Raw genomic sequence first — 25,918 nt, forward strand, 5'->3', positions numbered from 1 at the left:
AGAAAGTAATGTTATAATATATGTATTTTATACTATACTAGAGGCCCAGTGCATGATTAAATCATGCACGTGTAGGGTCCCCTAGGCCTAACCTGCCATCCAGGCCATATCCACTACCCCGCAAAGCCTAGCATGCTCCGCGGACACTGCTAGCAGCCTGCTCCCCGCTTTTGATGGCAGGGGGGTCCGCTGGTGCCGGAGCGGACACACAGCTCCCCACTTTCAATCGCGGGGGAGCTGGGTGCCTGTCCGCTGGTGCACCAGGCCTTTCAGAAGCCTCCGGCGTGGCGGAGGCTTCTGAAAGGCCTGGTGCCAGAATGGACAGGCATCCAGCTCCCCCGCTTTTGATGGTCCGCGGCAGGACGTGGACTCGCTGCCCCAGAGGCCCCTTCTGTGCCACAGCACAGCCATGGTGCAGACGCTGAGCTCACACCACTGCTGGCGATGCGAGCTCAGCGTCTCGCCGGCCCAATCGGCCACCCCCGCCACCCCGAATCCCGCCCCTCCACGCCTCCTGGCCAATCATGGGCATAGCAAAGGTATAGTCAATTTGAATATTTGTCTATTATTAGGTAGGATTATTAAGTAGGATTTTAAACACACACACACACACACACACACACACACACACACACACACACACACACAACATTCATGCATCAAGATTCTCTAACTGCTCACCCCTCCCTCAGCCCCAAAGAGGATTTAAGTTTTAATTCGAGGTTACTAATAAGTTTTCCTTTCAAGGATGTTTCTTCTATTTCAAGAAACCCTACTTAGCATTTATATTAGAAAGTCCTAGTCACATCATTATTATCTATTTAATTTTAATAATACGTATATTGTCAGATTCATTGCTCCCATTATTCCTCTCCTTTTTGTCTTTCCCTATCTTGGGATTTCTGTTCTGAGTTAACTGTCATTTGATAGAGTATTTCCTCAAGTGTTTTCCTCAGATAAGTACACAGGCAGAATACTTTTTAAATGCCTGTACTTCTGAAAATGTTTATTTTGCCCTGAGAAATGAATGGTATCTTTCCTGGTTATTAATTCTTAGACCCTCAAGATTCTACAAATGTTGCTCCATCTTAATTCTAGTGTTACTGATAAAAAAAAAAAAGTCTTAAACTAATTAATTCTTTTCCATTGCAAATAACCTATTCTTTGAGTCTCAAAACTTCAAGATTTGTCCTTATCCTTGAACTTCAGGCATTTCACCAGCATATGACTACACATATGTTCTTACATTTATCCTGCGTAGGACCTATTACTTCAGGGGGCCTATTACTTCTCCATTTGTTTCTTTTTTACCTCCAAAACTCCTTTCATTCAACATTACAACTTCTGAGTTTATCACTAAATAATTCTATACTACATTTTCAGGTATTTGGTAAGCTTCCAGATTTGACTCAAGAAATACCATAACCAGAATCTGTTTAATTTTTACTAAAAAGTCAAATTTGTTTGTTCATTGACAGATATTCTTGTTTTGTGTTTTGATCATCTAATGGCACTACCTTGAAAGTTTTCTTTCTTGTTTTGCTGTTGTTTTTAAATCATCTTTTCCAACATGGTGAGAGTAAATGGCACAATTATTTTAGTATCTGGTCTGCTCCTTCCCCTTGGGGTTCTAAGTTTCCTTTAGTGAGTTATTACTCTTCTCATCCTGCTAATGGCCAATGTTTCCTCGTCATCTACACAGACCAGGTCCTAGAGGTCTCTCCAACAGTGTAAATCAGTGAGTAATGGAAAGAATATGATTTTCTGCTCCTGAGGTCAGGCCATGAAGAGCAGCAAATCATGACTTCTTTGCTAAGGTGGAGGTTAGAGGTATCTCTGTTGCTTCAGTTCCATAGAAGCAAACTTTAGTCCCAACCAAAGCGATGAACCAAATCAGTCCCCCCATGCAGGATTCTTCCAGATCCCTGACCAAATCAGAAAGGCCCTATTAGCACCACATAAAGCAGGCAGGTAAATACAGCCCTTCTTTGAGGAGATTCACTGGATTCAGTCAACCAAACCTTTGAAGAAGCACACAATGCTTGTCTTTGAGCCAAGCAATGAGGATAAGTAAGCCTAACTCTCTGCCTCCGGTCTCTTGGTTCTTTCTGGTTTCCAAAATGCAAATGCCTTCTTTTCATCCCCCTCCTCCCCAAGGTATACCCTCCATGCTTTACCAACTGGCATGCCTAGGCTACTTTTGACCTAAAATGTTTTCTGGGTATTAATTTTTAAAGTAAATCCTGTAAAAATAGCTTAACTTTCTAAATCATTACTGCTCCTAAATTTTATGACACAAGACAAAGAATAAGATAAATACCTTTGTTGTGTAGAAGAGACAACAAGCTATCATATGCTGTATGCTTTCAAAACTTGCCATATGTTTCTTTGAGTGGATGACATTTGGTAGTCCTTGCAAAACCACCAGACACTTTATCAAGATCTAAGAAATAGAAATGCAATAGTTTGTTGAAAAATATTCCCCTTACACATAATATGTTCTATTCAAATCATGCAAGTTTTAAGGCATTAAATTTTATTGTTATCAATAATGATTGATAAATTGTTTATCATGTATAGAGGAATATCCTTTGAAAGAAAATTGGTATCAATTTTCAGATCAGTCCCTCATCTAAAGTAACTTGAAAACCTGTGGAGATAATAAAATAAGTACATGAATAACTATAAAACAAAGCATATTTTGTCAAGTGCCATAAAAGATATAGACAGAATGTTACATAGATATAAGAAACACTAAGATCAGATCCAGGCATAAGAGGTCCTTGAAAAACCATATGGAGAAAGGTGTACCATATTAAATATACTGATACAACGTACTTGAAATACTAGTTTCCTTCAAAATTAAAACCAAACATTCATATCCCAGGAAAACAATTAATTTTGATGTTTACTTCTATTCTCCTTGCTTCATACTATAAATAATACTACCATCAGAAAAGTTGAATTAAGATTGCATCAATCTATTCTTTATTCAGATTATCCCAAAGGACAAATTAATATATGGATGTTGGTCTTTTGAGGGTATGTTAATCGCTTCAAACTACCATTCCAACAATAGTATTACTATTGTCACAGTACACTTACAAGTTTTTTAAATGCTTCTTTAATTACTCCCTTCCACTATCACCCTCTCCTGCCTTACCAGATCATGTCCCCAAATCATGTTAACATTAAGTTGTGTCATTTTCTCCTGCCTCAAATAATTCTGTGTGTGTGTGTGTGTGTAAATACTAAATGTACACAATAAGAGGGTTGATGTTCGGTTACAAAATAAGATTTATACACACTTTTGTGAACTGTGCATTTCTCCTTCAACCATGTCTTGTGAAAAAATCCCTCCAAGTCTACAGGTTTAGCTCCAATTCATTATTCCTAATGCTGCATAATTATTTACAGTGGATCAACCATAATTTAGTCAGCCACTTCCAGAATCTCCATGTTGCAGTTTTAGAATTGAGATTTTTGCAGTGTGGCCATCCTCCTGCTACTTCACTTTCTCTTTGTCTCCAGTTTTATGGCCACCACCAAGAGTACCACAATAAGTACCCTTATACAGGCTCAGTTTCCAATATGAGAGGTAATTGAGCCGACAGCTTTGAGAAGATAGCCAGTGAGGAGGAGGCACCATCCTCCAGGGCATAGTAAACATTCTAAGTCAGTGACAATTATGTGGTACTGTGTCCCCAGCAGGTAGAACACATGGATCCAGGAATGAAGGGGTGAAACTTGGAGTAGCATCTTACCAACTGGTGATTTTATTCTATGGGATAAATTACTAATAGAAGGATTGCTTTGTCAGGTAGATATATTTTAATTTCACTAAAATGTTATTCTTTGGAATAAATTACTAGTAGATGGATTGCTGTCAGCTATATTTGTTCTTAGTTTAATTAAAATTAGATTTAGTTTAATTAAAATTAGATTGCTTTACCAAACCCAATGCCTATAACAATTCACATTTCCCACATTAATGAATGAGAATGCCTTTGCACCACATCCTCACTAGCAATAGGAGTTACAGATCTTTTCAATCCTGCCATTGATATGAGATTGTTCATTTAATGTGCACATATATGAATATTCAGAGTTTGGGCAGCTTTCATATGTCTCTCAGCCACTTGGATTTGCTTTTCCGATAAACTACCTATTTGTATCCAGTGCCCATTTTCCTGTTATAATAGTGTCAATTTGTAAGACTTTTTGTTATGTATGCTTATCTTTCATCAGTGTTAGATATATTTTTTCCAAATCCATAAATTTTGTGCTATCTTTATTATGGTCCCTTTTTCACACATAGATTGCTGTACATACAGTGAAATATGTCTTTTATTTTCTTGCTGTTTCTAAGAGTTCTGTCTTGCTTAGAAATGGTTCACCAACCCTGGATTGCACAGGAAATCTCCTGGATTTTTTGTCACATTTTTTGCTCCATTCTGTATTTATAATCTAGATATTTTTGATATGGTACAAATAGAATCAAACTCAACTTTCTTTCAAATGGATATCTAGGTGTTTCACTACAACTTACTAAAAATATCCACTCTCTTTCCACTAAATTGGGATGCCAATTCTGCCATACATTACATTCTCATACATATTGAAGCCTATTTCTAGAATCTTCTCTCTGTTCCACTCGTCTTTTCCTCTTCTAAATAATGTACTCCATTCCTAAGGCTTTTCCTCACAGCTATAAGCCATTCTGAGCTGTAACTAAAGGCATCCTGAGTCAGTGGGATCCTAAAGAATGACAGTGGACTATCCTGAACTCAACCAGCCTGAGCCCCAATCAGAGCTGCTGCTCCTAAAGTGGATTCTTTGCTAGAGCACATTACAAGGCATGCATTTATATGGTTAATGCTTTCTTTTCCTCACTCTAGGAAAGAAGTATTAGACATTCCCATTCACACTGGGCAGATAAGAATATACATTTAGAGTCTTGCCCCAGAGCAATAACTCTCCCACCTTCTGACATAATATTTTATGAAAGGATATGAACTTTCTGGGTGATTCTCAAAACAAAACATTAGACCACTATATCAGTAACATTATGTCAATCAGACCTAATGAGCAAGAAATGGCAAGTGCACTAAAGACCTTAATACGATGCATGCCCTCCAGAAGGTAGAAATAAACCCTATTAAGATTCAGGGGCCTGACACATTAAGTAAATATCTGGGACATGCTGAGACACCCCCTCCAAAGTAAGTCTGACATTGGACATCTATCATCTCTTAAACAAAGAAGACAATGACAGGTAGACTCCTTTGGATTCAGGAGGAAAAATATTCTACACTTGAAAATACTGCTTCAATCCATTTACAAGTGACATGGAAGGCTGCCAACTATTAGTGTAGATGCTGGATTTTGGAGGCATATCTCTTGAGCAGCTGAACTACTAGATGCGGGGAATTCGGGAGGAGGAGGCATGTCTATACTCAGTAGAGCCACTCCAAGGTGAATATTTGGTAACTTATTTAAGCCCTCTGATTAATTTCCTCAATAGTGAATTTAAAATTTTTACACTTTGTATAAGTTCACTGACATCATCTTGGCTCTCAAAATCTGAGCCAATGATGATGACAATGATGGTGATGATGAGTAACTTTATGCACCATCAGCAGTAAAATCTTCCTCCTCTCATTATTTCCCTGTCCTAGGCAGAATTCTAAAATAGCCCGCAAGTCCCTCCCCTGATGTGTAAGCTCTGTCTAATCCCTCCCCCTGAGTGGAGGTAAGACCTGTGAAGGTGATGGTGCAGTCACTCCTATGACTGCATTTCATTATATAAGACTCCTCAGGCATAGCAGAGGAGACTCCCCTGCTGGCCTTAAAGAAGCAAAGTGCCATGTTGAGCAGAAAACTGGTAGTCAGCCTTCAGGAGCCAAGGACCTCCTATCATACTATCGCAAGAAAATGAATTTTCTCAACAACCAGTGAGCTTGGGAGAGGACCCTAAGGCTCAAATGAGATTGTAGCCCTGATTTCAGCCTAAGACATTGAGCTGCCCAACTAAACCACCATTTAGCTTCCTGGCCCACTAAAACTGTGACAGTAAGTGGGTGTTGTTTAAGTCACTAAGTTAACGGTGATTTGTTAGGTAGCATGAACAACTAATATAATCCCTTCAGTCAGGATATCGTCTAACTTCTCCATCACTGAGACATCAAGCATATTTTCTTGGGTCATCCACCAATTTTTCCCCCAGATGATAGCTTTAACAACATGCTTTGAATAAATACTGTTGCTTCTAACATTACAAGAACACAAAAATTGAAATGAAATTTAAAAACCTGGAAAAGTAGATTGCCAGTATTTAAATATAGACAGCACTGGGGCTGAATATTTTCAGAGAAACACATTTTAAGTCCTTATTTATATCTGCCCAGACATATCATTTAAATTATTTATTTTTCAGTTAACTCATGACATTTCATAAAATACTTGTTATTTGATAAGAGATACATTGTTACTTGTTACTTGATAAGAGATACATTGTTTTTTTTCTATTCCAAAATGCACTGCTGAGTTGCCTTTGTAAAAATACCCTTATCTGGAAGAAGAAGAGGAAGAAATACCCTTACCTGTACGACAGGTACCAAAACAATATTGTGAAAGATTATAGGAGCAAGGAGGCCATAGCATTGAGTCACAGCTTGAAGAGCATAACTGGAATCATTTAGGTAGTTGCTAAGTTCCAATGCCACTAACACTCTCTCACATTCAATTATTCTAGCAATCTGTAAAGAAACAGGTATTGTTACACAAATTAAGTATCAGGTACTTCACTAATGTGTCTAAGGAAAACAAAGGTAGGAAATATGATCCCTATGGTTTAACAGATGAATGTTGGCATAAAGAAAAATCTAAATTCAGGAACAACACTAACTCCCTAATAATGCTACACAAGGATAACACAATTTCAGAATTAAACTTCAGAATTTTTTGTAAAATAATACAAATACCACTAGTAACAGAAAAAAAGCCAATCTTTATCTAGTAAGATAAAATCTTGGCTACGTTTTAATGTAAGAAAAAACAGAGTTGTTGCAAAAGCATAAATTATAATAAATAATAATTAAAATATAATTTCTCTGTAATATTGCCCCCACTTAATTAAGAGTCCCATTTCCCTTCTGAATTTGTGAGAAAATAGCAAATTTTCAGTAGAGCAAACTAATCCCCTCTTATAATTCTCCTACGTTAGTAAAATGTGAAGATAGGCTTTTGTGATTAAATGATACTTAAAAAGAATAAGAATCTTATCTGACTCCTCCTTTCCCTTTCCTGAGGAAGATTTCATTATTTTTCTATGTATATACATATAAGATTATGTACAAATAAAACTGTATGAGTAGCAACCAGAAATTTCCATACAACAAATTATTACTCAAATACTAGCCTAGCATTCTGGAAATCATTGAAGTACTTTAAAATTGTCTTTCTTTTCAGACTGGATGCTGAAAGAAGAAACTGAATACGATATATAGTAGGAACAGATTGATGGTTGTAAGTGTGTGGGCTCTGCAAGACTGCACCTGCCTTGTACAAAGAATCATGTTTTTTTCACTTTTATATTCATAAAAACTAGTACAAATTCACATAACAAATTATTGATTAGCTAATGAATAAGTGCATGGGTAGAAAAGAGCAACTGCAAAAGAACCTAACAGCCAGGCCAGCATGACTCAGTGGTTGAGCGTTGGATTATGAACCATGGTTCAATTCCTGGTCAGGGCACATGCCCAGGTTGCAGGCTCAATCCCTGATAGGGGGCATGCAGGAGGCAGCTAATCAATGAGTCTCTCTCATCACTGATGTTTTTATCTATCCCTCCAACTCTCTTCCTCTCTGAAATCAATAAAAAAAATATTTTTAAAAAACAACAACCTAACAAAAAAAAATGGCAAAACCCTCCATATATCTAAGGTGAAAAAAGTAACTTCAATCTTAAGAGAAAAAAATGTAGGATTGTTATTAAAAGCAAGAGTATAATCAGGTTATGGATGTATATGGAACAATGTTTATAAGCTCCCTGAGACTCTATCAATAGGACATAGATTAAATTCCTGCCTCTGTACAGGAATGCATTATTACAATTAAAAAAGAATTTGGTAATTGACATGTACCAGCATGAAAATATGTCCAAGATCTATATTATAAAAACCCAGTGGCCCTCACACTGTAATGACCAAAGACTGGCACAGATGGGTGGGGCTACAAGCGCTGCGGGACGTGTGTGATTTCGCATGCTGGGCTGCTAGTCCTATCTAATAAAAGAGTAATATGCAAATTAAACATCACTCTGCTACACCCATAAGCCATGCCCACAAGCCATGCCCACCAGCCAATCAGGAGCTAATATGCAAATAAACCCAACCAAGATGGCTATGGCCACAGAGAGCAGGAGGGAGGCTTGGGTTTCCCAGGCAATGGAGGAAGCCAAGCTTTCCACCTGCCCTTGCTGGTCTAGGCCTCCACTCAAGGCTACAAAGTTTCAATGATAGAAGATACATAAATCCAAACAGAAATGGAAGCATCCATGGAGCTGGAAAGAGCGGGAGGCTAGGGTTGCCCCCGGCGATGGAGGAAGCCAAGCTTTCCACACACCCTGGCCTGCCCAGGCTTCCGCTTAAGGCTACAAAGTTTCAATTATAGAAGATACATAAATCCCAACAGAAATGGCTGCCGCCATGGAGTAAGCAGAAGGCTTGGCTCTGCTCCAGGCTACAAAGTTTCAATTGTAGAAGACAGATAAACCCCAGATACCAGGGCCTCCACTTGGGTCACCGGGTGGCATGGCCGGCCTGCAAACCACCACAGGCCCCTCGCCCAGGCTGCCCCATGCCCCAAGGGAACCCCCACCCTGATCCGGGACATCCTTCAGGGCAAACCAGCCAGCCCCCACCCATGCACCAGGCCTCTATCCTATCTAATAAAAGAGTAATATGCAAGTTGTCCATCACTCCAACACACAAGATGGCTGCCCCCATGTGAACACAAGATGGCTGCCACAAGATGGCCAGCAGGGGAGGGCAGTTGGGAGGGACCAGGCCTGCAAGGGAGGGCAGTTAGGGGTGACCAAGCTGGCAGAGGAGGGAAGTTAGGGGGGACCCAGGCCTGCAGGGAAGGGCAGTTGGGGGGGACCCAGGCCTGCATGGGAGAGCAGTTGGGGGGGACCAGGCCTGCAGGGGAGGGCAGTTAGGGGTGACCAGGCCTGCAGGGGAGGGCAGTTAGGGGCAAACAGGCTGGCAGAGGAGCAGTTAGGCATCAATCAAGCTGGCAAGGGAGTGGTTAGGGGGTGATCAGGCTGGCAGGCAGAAGCGATTAGGGGCAATCAGGAAGACAGGCAGGTGAGCGGTTGGGAGCCAGCAGTCCTGGATTATGAGAGGGATATCCGACTGCCCGTTTAGGCCCGATCCTACTGGGCAGTTGGGCATCCCTTGAGGAGTCCCAGATTAGAGAGGGTGCAGGCTGGGCTGAGAGACACACACCCCCCCCCCCCGTGCATGAATTCCGTGCACCAGGCCTCTAGTATATTATAAAAATGTTTAAAAGTCAACGTGCAGAACAACAAATATATCATGATCCCATATAAATTGGAAAAAAAAGAAAAGATAAAACTGTGAATCCTACATGGACTATCAAATAAGTCAGCACAAACACACAAGGCTCCTCAGTCCATTCGCAAGCCAGGACTTACATTCCCCAAAAACATGAAGTTGAAACATTAAGAAACAAATAAAGGAAAACTGGCACATTTTTAGTCATTTTAATTCACTTACTTGTTGAGCAGGAAAAATCTCATTGCCTTTGATATTATCACAGAAAAGATTTTCTTCTTTAATTTTAATGTCACTTGTTACAAAAATATTTCTGAGAAAAAGGTATAAGAGGATTGAAGAAGTCTCTGCCAAAATATCTGAATATAATCTGCAAAAAGGAGTAAATGACATTACAGGTTTAAATATAAAAATGATTTATCATGTGAACTTGCCTTTTTAGATTGATTTGTTCTTAGTATCTACACAATGATCCCAAGTCATGGAACAGCTACTCTGGTACAGTGTTAAGTTAAAAACAAAGACTATCCTTAACAAGTTCACAATTAAAAGAATTAAGCTGTCATAGACACATAAAAATAACTATTGTCAAAGCTTTCTGGTTCTAATATATAAAGTTCTATTTTATCAATATAATGAAATCACTATAGATACTCAAGTTTGGAAAACAGACCCATTAATTAATGAACTTTATGAAAATGAGGGCCATTTATAGTAGAATCAGCTGGGGGTGGGGTGGGGTCGAGAGAGAAAAACTTTTGCATTATTCCTAATTATCTTTTCTAAGTTGCAGTCAACAGTGCCAACCATTGGCAAAACTGGGAACTCTACAATCATCCTTCTTTGTTTGCAATATTCCCTCCCTTACCCCTTAGTCTTATTTGGTAGCAAACCCTCCCCTCTAAGTTTCAGGTTCATCTACTCTCCATATACCCTATTCCTATAAAACAAGAAAGAGTCTATCATCAGTAATTCACACCTGAGGAGAGTCTGTTTTATCACTAGGTTAAACTCTAAAATTATCTTTGCCTGGAGAATTTTAGCTATCCTACTCTCATCTTGACATATGCAATAAATCCAAGCTATCACCTCCTCCTGGCTCCATCTCCTTCCCTTCCAGCTCAGACTCTGATAGTCATGTCAATAGTGGCTTCTGTAGCACTTTAGATTCTGCACCTCTTATTTTATGCAATAATCAATTTGCATGCCCTTGCATAGATGTCACTGTCCAATTTTTATATTTATTTATTTATTCTCATTCTTTTTTTTAATTCTTACTATCATTTTCTGAATACTTATTATGTACAAGACACTATTCTAGGACATGGGATATAAGGATGAATCAAAAGTGGCCCTTAGACACAAGGAACTGGGCTCTACTACAATTCGTGTTATGTGACAGCAACTGAGTCATTAGTGCTTCTCAGCAACACTTTCAGTTGTCCCTGATGTTGCCTTATTCATGTTCTCCACAAAATGCTCTAAACCACCTGTTCTCCATTCCATGCGCTCCTATGTCCTTCTGGCTCTAGCACAGTATCATCATCACCTGCACCTTCTTGTATCTTCAGTCTCTCCCTCTCTACTGACTCCCTTTTTTCTACCCTCTAAAATCCTTTCCTTAAACTTACCCTCCCCCTCAAGCTTTTTCCCACTTTTCTCTTTACCACCAAATTTCACATGAGTAGTCTGCCTGCTACAATTCTCCATTTTCATTTATTCCTTCAGTCAATTGCATAAGTTTTCTGCCCATCATAGCACAAAAATGACTCTCTTAAACTCACCAATGGTCTCCTAATTGCCAACTCTAAAAGCCTCTTTTTAGCCCTAACTGGTCTAGCTCAGTGAATAGAGCGTCAGCCTGCAGACTGAAGGGTCCCTGGTTCAATTCCAGTCAAGGGCACTTGCCCAGGTTGCTGGCTTGATCCCCAGTAGGAAGCATGCAGAAAGCAGCCGACCAATGATTCTCTCATCATTGATGTTTCTATTTCTCTCTCCTTCTCCCTTCCTCTCTGAAATCAATAAAAATATCTTTAAAAAAAAATAAAAGCTTCTTCTTAGTTTACATCCTACCCTGTCTCTCTGCAGTGTTCTATTATGCAGCTACTCTACTTGACCCTGCACTTAGCATTCAGTACTGCTGGCGTGTTCCTCCACGGTGATGCTCTCACTGCCTTTGACGGTATACTTTCCCAAACTTTCACCTCCTGATCTGCTTATTTCCAATAGCCTCCCTTGGTGCCATCACTGCTTCTGTCTCTTAAATGTACGCATACCCAGGGTTCAAATTCCAGTCTTCTATTTTTCTGCTAAATAGTCATTCCCTGTCAAAATTTCAATGATGACCTCAATGGAAATTTCTAAATCTGCAGCTCTAGCCTTGACCTTTCTCCTTAGATGTCAGCACTAAATATCCAACTACCTACCTGATATCTCATATCTGCAAAGATGTCCTGTTGGAAAACTAAACTCAAAATATTTTAAATCATATTCATTATCTTAATCCAAAAACTTGTTCTACCTGTCCTACCATGTTCCCTTAGTAAATGTAATAGGCCTCCCAGTCAGGTAACCTTGGAAATCCCAGTCAACTTTCATTCCTTTCTCTCTCTTATTCTTATAAATGACATGAGATATTCTCTTTCTCCTCTAAAAATAATTCTCAAATCCATCCTGCATAGTACCTAGGACATAGTAAATGCTAAGTCTACATTTTTTAATTAAATGTAATTATATCTAAATCTGAATAAGCATCATCAATGTCTTTACTCAACCAGAATTTGCATTTTAAGCTCGTTATCTTTGATTCAGAAGTGAAGGGTTTTGTCTTCTTATTAAAGAAATTTCAGGCATTAACAAGCAGGTGAAGGAGAGTGTTGTTTTTCAAAGTTGTTGAGACAGTCTGAAATCACACCAATCCTAATTTCTTAAGCTTCTCTTAAATTTTATTCTTTTTAAAAAATATATTTTTATTGATTTCAGAGAGGAAGGGAGAGAGAGAGAAACATCAATAATGAGAGAGAATCATTGGTCAGGTGCCTCCTGCAGACCCCGTACTAGGGATCAAGCCCACAACCCAGTCATGTGTCCTGACCAGGTATCGAACCGAGACCACCTGGTTATAGATCAACGATGCTCAACCACTGAGCCATGCTGGCCAGGCAAACTTTGTTCTTTTAAGAAAAAAAAAAATGGCTGTAAAGCAAAGTATGGCTTGTGGTTTTATATGTGGCTTCTACTGGCCCAGTTGCTGATGGTCTAATTCTGGGAGCTCTTCAAGCAAAGAAAAGCATTTTTATCCTAACAGTCTACCCACCCATCAGACTCAAACCTTAACCTGAATTTGACCTTTCTCTGTTATAAAAAGTCCTGCCCTAGCTGGTTTGGCTCAGTGGATAGAGCGTAGGTCTACGGACTGAAGGGTCCCAGGTTTGATTCCGGTCAAGGGAACATGCCTGGGCTTCAGGCTCAATCACCAGTAGGGGGCATGCAGGAGGCAGCCAATCAATAATTCTCTCTCATTGTTGATGTTTCTATCTCTCTCTCCCTCTCCCTTCATCTCTGAAATCAATAAAGAAATATTTTTTTTTAAATTCCCAATGCTATTTTTGTTTTATAGTATAATTGACATTACCTTGGTTAGTATTTGGTATTTTTTTACATAACTTTCATTAACTTATATTCAGAATCCATCCATATGGTGCAGTGTTTTTTCTGATTCTAACAAAGAAGTTACTAACAAGGACTCAAGACCTTGAAATGTATATACTCATTAAAAACTAATCAGAAAGTTTTATACGAGCTATCTTAACATGAAATTACAAATAAATTAATTCTAGGCTTCACATCCAACTTTTAATTTAAAAAAGCAAATTAATATTTTGAAAGAGTATTTCTAATTACCTTCTCTGTGTAATAGTCATCATACTGCTTAAACAAACCACAGATTGTTCATTGTGAGGTGGTGAAGTGACAAAATAATCCCAGACTGGTGAGAAAACTTTCTTAGCCAATTCATAGTTACCAATCTGATAGGCAACCTACAACAGAAAGAACATTATCTTATGCAATATTTTTATTTGTGAAATGTACATTTTAAACAAGCATTCCAATAGGGTCCTATAACATACTAATTTCATATACAGTTATTCACATTTGCTGCTCTGGTCTACAGTGCCACAGTAAGGTAATGATGGCCATCGGCAAGGGAGACAGACACATTTTAAAATCTCTTTTATTTCTGAATTGCATGGAAATTTGAAACTCTGTAAGGATGTTTCAAATTCTCATAAGCAAAACAAAGATCAGATCTGAGCCAAATTAATTTCATTTCCATCTATCTCAGCAGCGCACTCCATTTATTATAGACACTGTTATAATGAACAATCTGTTCCAAGAGAAACAATCAGATTTCCCAAACCAAAAATATGAAATATACTTCATTCTTTTCTGCTTCTGACTGACACTTTCGGAATTTTTGTACAACAAAGAGTTCACAGCTGAAAAGAGTGAAGAATAAAACAGAGACGCTTCCAAGAAGCCATGAAATATTTTAAATTTAACACATTCAACTTTAGGCTTTTACTCGTATAACCGAAACAGTCAGAAGAAAAAAAGTCAGGAACTTACCTATTTCTTTTGGTAGAATATATTTCTTTAAAGATATTTCTAAAAATAATTCTATTTTTATATGTATAGCCATATGAAATTTCACCACAAATTATATGCTGCTTCAGAAAGTCCTAATAGAAGCAGGTAAAATATAAAGAATACTAGTAAATTCATTGAATTAAGTATGTAAATGACATGTTGCTAGGTTATATTCCACTCCAGGGAATAATTTACAGATCTAGAACTTTTTAAATCTGCCAGGTCAACATTCAAAATCAACCAACCAATAAACTTTTAATGAAGTTTCTACTGTGTGCTAAGCATCAAAAAAATAGATTCTTAAGCTGGAAATGCTCTCATATTCCATGAAACTGTAATCAAGTTATAGACATAAAACACATGAAACTACAGAAAAACTACAAATGATAACCTAATAGTTGTGGAGGCTTAGAAAAGAAATAAAGACTTGAGTTGACCCCTAAGAAGAGATAAGATTCGGATGAGCATAGTTTAGGCAGAATCTGAATAAGGTCCAGTAATGGAAATCACCACAATGCAGTTAGGAAAGACTGGAAAGGCAGGCCAGAATTTGGAGAAAAGTGGGCAATATGATTGGACAGGTAAAGTGGGACATGGTGTCAGAAGGTCTTGAAAATCAGGTAGAAGTATTTAAAAACGTCATGCATTATTGCACTGATTCCTCACCACAGCTCTATTACCATCTATGTATTTCAGATGAGGCATTGAATAGTTGAATAATTTGTACAGAGCCTGACACTCAGTAAAAACAGTGGAGCAGAGACTTGGAGTGGAAATTGAGTCACGTTTCTGGGCTGCATTGATCACATAGAGGATTTGGACTAAGTGGTCACTAAAACACCATCTAATTCTAAGATTTCCATGGGAAATAATAACAGATGATGTATAATGGGGTTGGGGAAACTGTAATTGAATGTTTTTTCCTTTTAAAAAATATATATAGTCTTTTGAAAAATAATGTTATTTATTCAATTAGTGAACACTGTGAAACAAGAAAAGATACCTTGATAAAACTATCTATATATATAAAAGCCTAAGCAACTGAACTGAATGATTAGTCAACCTGTCACAATGATGTGCACTGACTACCAGGGGGCAGACGCTCAATGCAGGAGCTGCCCCCTGGTGGCCAGTGTGCTCCCACAGCGGGAGCGCCGCTCAGCTGACCAATGGGTGCCAGACGCAGGACTCACGGCTGGTGAGTGCCATTCCGGTGGCAGGAGCCTCTTCTGATCACGACTGACTGGGCACAAGCCTGTGCAGACTCAGCAGAGCTAGGATGAGCAGGAGCGGCAGATGGGAGCAGCAGGCGGTGTTGGCCTGCAAGGATCGGGCTGAAACTGGCAGTCCAACATCCCCCAAGGGGTCCCAGATTGCGAGAGGGCACAGGCCAGGCTGAGGGACCCCACTGGTGCACGAATCCATGCACCAGGCTTCTAGTGTTTTATAAAATCACGAGTCTTTGTGGGTTAATATAAGAGTGTGATGATATGAGCATGTTCAAAGATGGCTAACTGGTAGTGATGTGCATAACAGATGATAGAGGGGATGAGGTTAAAATGAAAAAGCAGCACTAAAGACTGATGTAATAATGAAGTATAGTATAAACTTCGATACATGACGTTCACCTGGCTTCCAGAACGCCACACTCTTGATTTTCTTTTCACTACAAAGGCCACATTCTTGTTCAGTTGCCTGCACAAGCTCCTTCTCTTTCCCCCAGTCTCTTTATAATTGGCATGCTCTAGGGTTCAGTCCTTGAACCTCTCCTCTTTTCTGTCTGCACTTATTTCCTTGGTGATATCATCCAGCTCCATGGCTTTGGCACATGACTACTCTCAAATCCCTCTCCTGCCCAAACCTCTGTCTCTCCTAACCTCCAGATTCATACATCTAACTACTCAACAATTCTCTCTGAATATCCAGTAAGTCTAATATGTAAGAAATATCTAATAATATCTAATATCTTACTTCAACATGCCCCAAGCTGAATTTTGGATCTTCCCTACCTCTATCTACATCACCCACAGCCTTCCTCAACTCAGTTAACGTCAACTATATCCTTGCAGTTGGTCAGCTAAATATCTTATAAGTCATCTTTCAGTTTTCTCTTTATATTAGTTCCATCAGGAATTCTTATTAACTCCTCCCTCAAAACATACCCAGAATCTGGCCACTTCTCATCACATCATCTACTATCACTCTGGCCAAGCCACCTTCATCTCTCATTGAATTATAGGAATAGAGAGGTCTCTCTGCTTCCACCCTGGCCCTCTTATGGCCTATTTCCAGTATAGCAGTCAGTGTGAGCCTTTGAAAATATAAGTCACATTATATCATGCCACTACTCAAAACCATCCATTTCACTCAAAGTAAAAGCCAAAGTTCTTAAAATGGCCTAAAAGTCTTTTCATGATCTACTCCCTTACCCACTCATTCAGCTTTACTTCTCTGACCAATCCTTCACTCTCCGTGGGTCCCTTTGCTCTAGCCATATTGGCCCCCTTGCTATCTATAAAACATAACAGGTGCACTTCTGGAAATCTTAAGGCTTTTGCTCTAGCTCCTTCTGCAGAATGCTCTTCTTCCAAGAGTCTTTCCCGCACCTCTTTCAAGTCTCTGCTCAAACCTCACTTTCTAAGTGAGGTCTTCCCTGAGCACTCTATTCAACACTGTAGTCAACCTTCCATATTTCTCCACTTCACATTTCCAATTCCTTTTACCATACTCTGCTTTCTATTTCCATAGAACTACCTATTTCCTCTGGTAGAAGGACCCAGCAACCTGTTTATCTAGCATTCCTGATCACTGATGCATGCTCAAGTTTTGAATAACTAGCTAGTCTGGAGCAATGCTGGCACAGAGTAAGCACTCAGTAACAAGGGGTTAAATGAATTGAATAATGTGTTGAATGCATCCTTTTCCACAGAAGAGGATACCCAGAGGTTGCACTGTACTATAATACAGTTGACTGATCCAGAGTGAGTGCCTGATCTGAGCTGAGTGTTTTATAGCCCCCACTTCAAAGCAAGATGGACCCCACCCTAAGTTTGGTTCTGAAGTTAAGGCTGATGACCTGGACACACTTGGAGAATTTGAGAGAAAATGTATTGCTCACACAAGACTCCCGAGGAGAGTTTGGCAGGCACACACAGGTCCGGGCTGGCTTGGACAAAGCAGAAGAAATGGGTTGGCCCTTGATTAGTGGCTGGGAAGCAGGAATAAGGAAAGTTCCTGCCACCTGGAAGGTTTAAATTTCCTGCTGGCACCAAAGACAAGGTAAGCCCACAGACCTCTCTATCAGCCTGCCTTACAGTGCGGCCAAAGGAAAAAAGAGGGGTGAGATTTAAGACCAAGTCAGTGGTCAAACATCAAAAAAGAGGTCAGATTCTTTATTGCATTAGGCAAGCCAGAGTCTCTCTCCCAGGAATTTGGAATTAAGATTAGGAGGCAGCTAGCTGGTCTCTGTTTACAGCTAAATTTGAGGGATATATAAAAATTAATGAGGTGCTATTTTTCCTCCAAAGATAGAGAGGTAAAGAAATTAAATCTTTAGAGAAAGAAAAATAAAGCATATTTAGAGAGAACCAAAGGTATGAAACCTAGAGCTCTGCAGCCTTCCCATGGCGCATTCCCCAAGCCAGGCTGTTTCCCCTACTTACAAAGTCTTAACTGAAACCATAAGTCAAAATTATCTAAACAAGGGTTGTTATATATATTTCAAAGGAAGAAGAAATGACATCTACCATAGAACCTGGCACAAAACAGACAGTGAATAAATAATTCATCAATAAACAGATGGGTATAGAAGGAGTAGTCATTTAGAGGATGAGAGGGAATTTCTTAAAGAGCTTAAAAATGGTGTTAACTATCTTTTTTACCTGATAGTTTTTTCTTTTATTATTTGAATAGTCATAGGCAAACCTCTATTAATCAAATAATTTCAATGAATTCATATATAAAGTGGGGAAAAAGTATGAACTTTTATTTCCCCTTCTCCTGACACCATTGTGTTTTCTGACAAAGCATTCATGTCCCAGCATCAAATTCTCCTGCCAACACTGATCATCAAGACCCGCTGAACACCACCAAATCCAGGCAGAGAAAAGATGGGAGAGATGTAGGCTCTAGAATAACTGGGCACATGTTAGACATCGAACACATGACTTCCTTGGAACCTGGACGAGCAATAAAAATGCATGAGCTTGTTCAAGTGTCAGGCTTACCATCTGCTACCCAAGTAACCTTGGGTAAATTAACCTCCCTGAGACACCTTTTCTGGAATTAACTGGGACTGGCAGAGGAAGAATCAAATTAATCTCAGGCTCCTCAACTATAAAATGAAAGTGATAATACCCCTCATAGAGTAATTATAATAAAGGGAATAATGCATTTTTAAATGCTTGTCACACAATAGTTTTTGATATTCCACGTTTCCTTTGTTCAACCAGCCATAGTGCCCACTCACTATTGGATTTAATAGTTCAATAATCCTGCAGTTTATGGCATTTTGCATATATCCATTTTACAGATAGAGAAATGGAGACCAAGAAATTTGTCTAAAATTCTGCTCACAGATTTCTAATTTTGTATATTACATATCACATTATCTAGCCATTCCCAACTTAAAGGGGAAAAATAAAAAGAAATGAGGCTTTAAAGAGAGGGAAATTAGAAAATATATCATTCATATAGATTCCTCAAAAAAATTTTTCAGATAGCATGAATTAAGGGAATACCTATTAAAGATTCACCTGAATTTATTAATGTCTAAAGAGCAAAAGTGCAACCTAAAATCACAAGCCCAAGTTAATAATTGGCAGTTAGTGAAATATCTCCATACCTTACTATAAGAATATTTTTAATATTTTTTAAAGAACAGAACTATCCTAAAATTTAAAACAACTCTCATAAAAAATAGATCACAATTCCAAGAGAAAGGTCTATTTCCTTCCTAGAACCTTTAAGCTTTTGTAAATAAGGAGATTTAGTAAGTGAGAAATTTTTGCTTTAGCCACTTAACGTTATGAGGCAGAATGCTCATAAACTGTCATAAACTAACTGAAGTACTGCAAATATGGTATCAATAAAGACACACAGGTCACTGCTTTATGACATTTCTCATTATCCCAGCAGTATAGCTGAGACTTAGTTTTATTAATTTTCAATGAAAGTTCTGCCAAGTGAATCCCAAGAGTCAAACCACTCCCTGGAGAAAAATTAGGCCTTGATAAAATATTCTGTTCCTCTTTTTGAAATAATTCCATCACTGCAAATTAGGGGATATATTAGATTCCAAAGAAATCAAAACATCAGAAAACTATGAGCCAATATGACGTGCTAAACCAATGCTAGACAAATCTTAGCAATTCTCTCAATTTAATTTTCTTTGAAAAATATGATCATATCAAAAGCCACTAAAATCTTTGCTTATAATACTAATCAACTATTTAGAGAAAAAATAGCACAATAGAAATGTAATAAAATTTAGGATAGCCATCATCTCTATAGTCAATAATAGGTTTAAAATTAGATGCTTGAGACTTAGGTCAATGAGTCACACTCTTCTTAGCATCCTTTTCACTGGTGACATGCTTTAAGTCAGGTAACCATTTCAGCAAAAATGTTAATTCATGAATATATCCACAACTAAATACAACAATAATATTTACTAAGTGCCTACTGTGTGACAAATGCTCTGGTTAAACATCTGACATGAATATCTCCACTTAATACTCATACTAGCTCTAGGAGGTAGCTACTATTATCATTGCAACTTCACAGATGAAGGTTATTTACCCACTATCACGTGGCTAGTGTGAGGAGCTTGAATTTAAACTCAGGTCTGCCTGTCCCTATTAACTCAGAAATTTCACTTCTATAAATCTATCCTAAGAAAGTAATCATGAATGCAGCAAGATTTATATAAAAAGATGTGCATATAATATATAACAGCAAAGGACTGGAAGGTATTTAAATTTGTCCAATAATGAAAAATTATTAAACAAACCACAATCTAGCTATAAGACAGATAATACCATGCAGTTGTTAAAAATTGTTTTAAAAGAATAATTTAATGAAATGGAAAAATGTCAGTTATATACTAAATGAAAATAGCAGAATGTACAATAATATGTATGATTAAAATTACATAGACATAATTCATATGTGTGTATATGCATGTATAACACACATATATACACACACAGATGAAAGTATATCTTTGGTTCTCTCCACATTGGTACTACTGACATTTTGGACAGGATAATTCTTTGTTATTGGGGCCTGGCGCTCTCCTTTACACTGTAGGACGCTTACCAGCATCCCTGGCCTCTACCCACTAGATACCAGTAGCACCCCTCTCGATTGTGACAACCCAAAATGTTTCCAGACACTGCAAATGTCCCCTGGAGGCCAAAATTGCCCCAGGTTAAGAACTGCTTCTCTGGATGATAGGATAACAGATAACATTCTTTGTTTTTTTCTTTTTTCATTTCAGTATTTTCCAAAATTTCTAAAATTAATGTGTTATATATGTAATCCAGGAAAAAGTGTTATTATAAAAAGCAAACTCATAAGAGAAGGAATTATTCCTATATTATGAGATTAAATTGCAATAATAGAAAATATGTATTACAGGAGCTTTAAAATATCTGCTGTGATTTTTTCCCCCCATCAGAAATTACTTAATAACTGCTCAATGGAAAAACACATAAAGAAGAAAAAATGAGCAGAAATCTCTTCTACCTGAGTCAGGAACATCCGAGCAGTAACAGCAGAAAGAGGTGGATAAATCAGAATTGGTTTAGTTGTCTCCCCAACAGCATTACCGACAAGCTTCCCGTTAGAAGAATAAGCAGCAATTGCAAAGACATATTTTTCATTGGTTTCTAAACCTTTCACTTCAAAAATGCTTTTACCATCAGCTGGTATCTATTAACAAAAACATTTCAAGTTATGTATGAAAATTAAAGTAAAATAAATGTATGTATATAGTTAAGTAAACCTTATATGTAAAAAAAAAAAAACCTCTTCATTTACTGTTAGATTTTAGTCAGACTGAAGTTGAAATTAGAGAAATTCACTGAAATGATAATGACTTCAAAAGGGAAAAAAATCATCATTCAATGAGATGTTTGGTAAGATTTCTTGACATTTAGAGGTGTCTTTTTTCATTTGACATACCGCCTCTCCTGAGTTTGGGAGACGATTATTGTTTAGTCTCACTTTTCCATGGCTCCCTTCTGCTTTGCAGCCCAAAATGCGGTACCACGACACCTGCCGAGGAGAGAGACAAGCCCAGCATCTGTAGTCTGTTTTACAAGGCATTCAATTTCCTTTATCAGGATGTGGCAAAGGAATGAAAATGTAACTATGCAAGTTTTAAAACATGGTATCCAGGTTTACAAAAGTACTTAGGTTTAATCTTTTTTAAAAAAAGGCAAATATAGGCTAGTTTACCTGGGACTAACAAGATTAAAACATTATTCATTATTCATTATTTTAACGACCTCTAACTGAGCAGTTCCTACATGCTGAGTATTGCTAGGAAATTTACATATGCTTTCTAATATTCACAACATCACTATAAGTTGAGATTACTCTTGTCATTTTGCTTTACAGAAAATGAAGACACAGAGATGTTTAGTAATTGGCCCAAGGTCAGATAGTGTCAGGGAGTGACTCCAAAGATGACTTAATCTTGATGGGGAAAAAGACCAACACTGGAATGATTTTCATATCTTATTAAATAATATATGACAAAAAAGTAAGTGGAAAAAGAAGCAAGATACTAAATCGTAGTATTTAATGTAAAATATAAAAATACATGTTTAAAATAAAAGCCTGGAAGAAAATGTTCCTAAATAAGAATAGCGGTAGATTTGGGGTAATAAAGTGGTAAGATTATGGGTAATTTTTTTCTCCAGTGCATGCATTTTCTGATATCCTTTTGATAATTCTGAAATATAGGCATAAACCAAAAGCAAAATGCATATTCTACTAAAACAACCAAACTTAAACTTGATTAAATGCCTAGACAATGGCCCTTCTGCCAAAATGTCAAAATAATGGAAATCCTTTATTATAATGAACTACTAGAAGCCCGGTGCACGAAATTCGTGCACGGCGGGGGGTTGTCCCTCAGCCCAGCCTGTACCCTCTCCAATCTGGGACTCCTGGAGGGATGTCCAACTGCCCGTTTAGGCCCGATCCTGGTGGGATCAGGCCTAAACGGGCAGTCGGACATCCCTCTCACAATCCAGGACTGCTGGCTCCCAACTGCTTGCCTGCCTGCCTTCCTGATTGCCCCTAATCGCTTCTGCCTGCCAGCCTGATTCCCCGTAACCACTCCGCTGCCAGCCTGGTTGATGCTTAACTGCTCCCCTGCCAGCCTGTTTGCCCCCAACTTCCCTCCTCTGCCAGCCTGGTCACCCCTAACTGCCCTCTCCTGCAGGGTTGATCACCTCCAACTGCCCTCCTCTGCCGGCCTGGTCACCCCTAACTGCCCTCTCCTGCAGGGTTGATCACCCCCACTGCCCTCCCTTGCAAGCCTGGTCCCTCTCAACTGCCCTCCCTTGCAGGCCGGGTGCCTCCCAACTGCCCTCCCCTGCTGGTCATCTTGTGTCCACATGGGGGCAGGATCTTTGACCACATGGGGGCAGCTATATTGTGTGTTGCAGTGATGATCAATCTGTATATTATTACTCTTTTATTAGATAAGATAGAGGCCTGGTGCACGGGTGTGGGCCAGCTGATTTGCCCTGAAGGGTGTCCCGGATCAGGGTGGGGTTCCCTTGGGGCGTGGGGCGGCCTGAGCGAGGGGCCTGTGGTGGTTTGCAGGCCGGCCACGCCCCCTGGCAACCCAAGCAGAGGCCCTGGTATCTGGGATTTATTTTCCTTCTACAATTGAAACTTTGTAGCCTGGAGCAGAGCCAAGCCTGCTGCTCCCTCGGGGGGAGGGGGGGGCGGGGGGGGGGTGGGGCAGCCATTTCTGTGGCAGTTAATTCACCTTCTACAATTGAAACTTTGTAGCCTTAAGCGGGTGGGCCTGGCCAGGGTGTGTGGAAAGCTTTGCTTCCCCTGTTGCCGCCGGCAGCCCTGGCCTGCTCTCTCAAGCTCCATTCTGCCGCCATTTGTTTGAATTTGTTTACCTTCTATAATTGAAACTTTGTAGCTTGAGTGGAGGCTTAGGCCTGCAACTGCTATGGAAAGCTTGGCTTGCTCTGTTACCTGGGAAACCTTGCTCTCTGTGGCTGTAGCCATCTTGGTTTGGGTTAATTTGCATACTCGCCCTGATTGGCTGGTGGGCGTGGCTTGGTTGATGGGTGTGGCTTATGTAGCGGAGTGATGGTTAATTTGCATATTACCATTTTATTAGAGAGGATTCTCACTATAAGGAAAGGGAGCAAGTTGATATCTAGGGACCAGCATTATTAGGAGCCATACTGATTAGGGGTTAAGAACAGAGGAATTGTCATCATTGCAGCATTCCCTTTTCCTCATAGATTCCACTTCACAACATTTCAACTCCTAAATTACGAGAGAACTGGATGACAAGCGAAATGTAAACTTCTCTAAGAAGCAAAGGCTTCTCATAGCTTAGCCTGCTATCTCTTCTGGGTCAACAGAAAAATCCTAATTGTGTCTTGTCTATACAAGTAGTTCTCAACTCAGACTATGCAGCAGAATCACTTTTTAAGATATGCTTTGTAAAGAATCAACCATTTAAAAAAATAACATACACCCAAGCCTGCATGGCCTCAGTGAATAAGAATTTCTGGTGCAGGTGGCCAAACCTTTGTGTTTCAAAAAAAATTTTTTCTCAAGTGATTAAGGAGCCATATACAAAGGCAGGAGAACTCTAAGGACAGAGAGCCCTGAAGGAACTTGGAAGCTGAAGAATGGGAAAAGAAATCAGATGAATCTCACACAAAAATGAGAAACTAACTTTCCTTGACCACCCTTGCAAAAAAACATACCATTTTTCGGAAAGAGAAAAAATAGAAAGTTTAAGTTTATGATTTAGACCATTATTGCTCTTAGCTAAGCTCTATTTATTAACCAGAATTTGAAGGGTAAAATTCTCTCTAAAAGCATATTTATAAGCAGGCTTTATATTTTGTTCCCAGATGAAAACAGTTTATATAATTACTTATAAGAAGCAATGTGTGATTAGAATCTACATAAGAGTAATGACACCATAAATAAATCATCACTTCATCATTAAACTTCAGAAGTAAACGTGTATAAATAGCATCAGCACTTTCAACTATTAAAACAGATTTTAATGAAACAAATACCTTAACAGTGATTTTGATCAAACAAAAGATGGCTGAATCCTCAAACCAGTAAATGTATTTAAGCCCATAGCACCATCTAGTGCTGCTCAGTAGGAAGCAGAAGGTAATTTCCTAGAGTACACAACTCTGCTAATGTATTAACATACATAAACTTAATATAATGTGGCTCGGCCAGTGTGGCTCAGCGTTTGAGTGTTGACCTATGAACCAGGAGGTCACAGTTTGATTCCCGGTCAAGGCACATGCCTGGGTTGCGGGCTCGATCCCCAGTGTGGGGCGTACAGGAGGCAGCCGATCAATGATTCTCTCTCATCAATGATGCTTCTGTCTCTCTCGCCCTCTCCCTTCGTCTCTCAAATCAATAAAAAAAAATATTTTTTAAAACAAAACAAAAACTTAATATAAAGTGCTAAGTGATAAGTCCAACAACTATAAGTCAAATATGGAACTCATGTCTTTCTATTTCTAAGCATTATGAAATAAACTAGTCACTAATTTGAAATACATAAAAAATAAGATTTTGGTAAAATAAACCAAAACATTTGAAAATAAAAATACCTTGGTAAATCATCCAGTCTTAGTTCTGCACTAAATTTCTAAAATCAGTGACTCCCTATTCTTTCAACAGATCCAGAAAAATCCAAAGTTGAACTTTAAAATGGCTAGCAATTGGAATAATGCATTTATTATAGCGCATGAGATGTAAGACTGACAATACTTCTATTCCCCCAATTATAAAGCATTGGGAAGATGGTATTACTTCTCACTGATGTTCACCTACCATCAGTCTAAAGCTCCTCAAAGACTAGAACCATGTTTTGTTTGTGTTTATTTTTATACCTCAATTACTTTACACTGCTTGATAGATGATAGATACTCAATGCTCATTGGAAAAATTTTATTAAAAATTAAAATTAAATCATATAATCATGGTTACATCATTAATTGCTTTTAGCAAACTTTACTATATATATTTAATAAGATGAGGGGAAAAGTTAATATACCAAGAATATTATATAATACTTCATTTAATTTTCACAGTAAACATATTTTACAGATGAAAGCACAACAAAACACCTCAGGAAGTATAATCAGATTTCCTAGAGAGTCCTACTGCTAGCAGGTGGAGCTGGAATTTTTAAGTTTGCATCTGACTTTAAAGCCCATGCCCTTCCCACTATACCAAGTCAATGTAAGCTCAAGCGGACATCCTAAAGACACACTTTATTTTTTATATAACATCAAAGAGAATGTTGCTGATCATCCAAAAGAGGAAAAGGTAATATTTAAAATATAAATTAGGTAGAACCAAATGTTTGTGAGGAAACTAAAATCTCAAGTTATAGTAACATTTAGGCTGAGTTCCAAGGCATTGGGGATGGAAAA

The 25,918-nt window shown here is 38.6% G+C and overlaps 1 protein-coding gene across 1 annotated transcript in view; it reads right to left on the reverse strand.

The window, feature by feature from the left end:
• Positions 1 to 25,918, reverse strand: part of CFAP54 (cilia and flagella associated protein 54) — a gene marked incomplete at both ends in the record, with an annotated part of 248,988 nt that overhangs the window by 156,830 nt on the left and 66,240 nt on the right. The window contains 6 exon segments of the mRNA XM_079775504.1: positions 2,321 to 2,443; positions 6,603 to 6,758; positions 9,804 to 9,951; positions 13,485 to 13,621; positions 20,979 to 21,164; positions 21,417 to 21,509. Coding sequence (XP_079631630.1) covers positions 2,321 to 2,443; positions 6,603 to 6,758; positions 9,804 to 9,951; positions 13,485 to 13,621; positions 20,979 to 21,164; positions 21,417 to 21,509 — 843 coding nt within the window.

Source organism: Cnephaeus nilssonii (assembly GCF_951640355.1).
Source record: "Cnephaeus nilssonii genome assembly, chromosome: 6".
In the NCBI taxonomy this organism is placed as follows: domain Eukaryota; kingdom Metazoa; phylum Chordata; class Mammalia; order Chiroptera; family Vespertilionidae; genus Cnephaeus; species Cnephaeus nilssonii.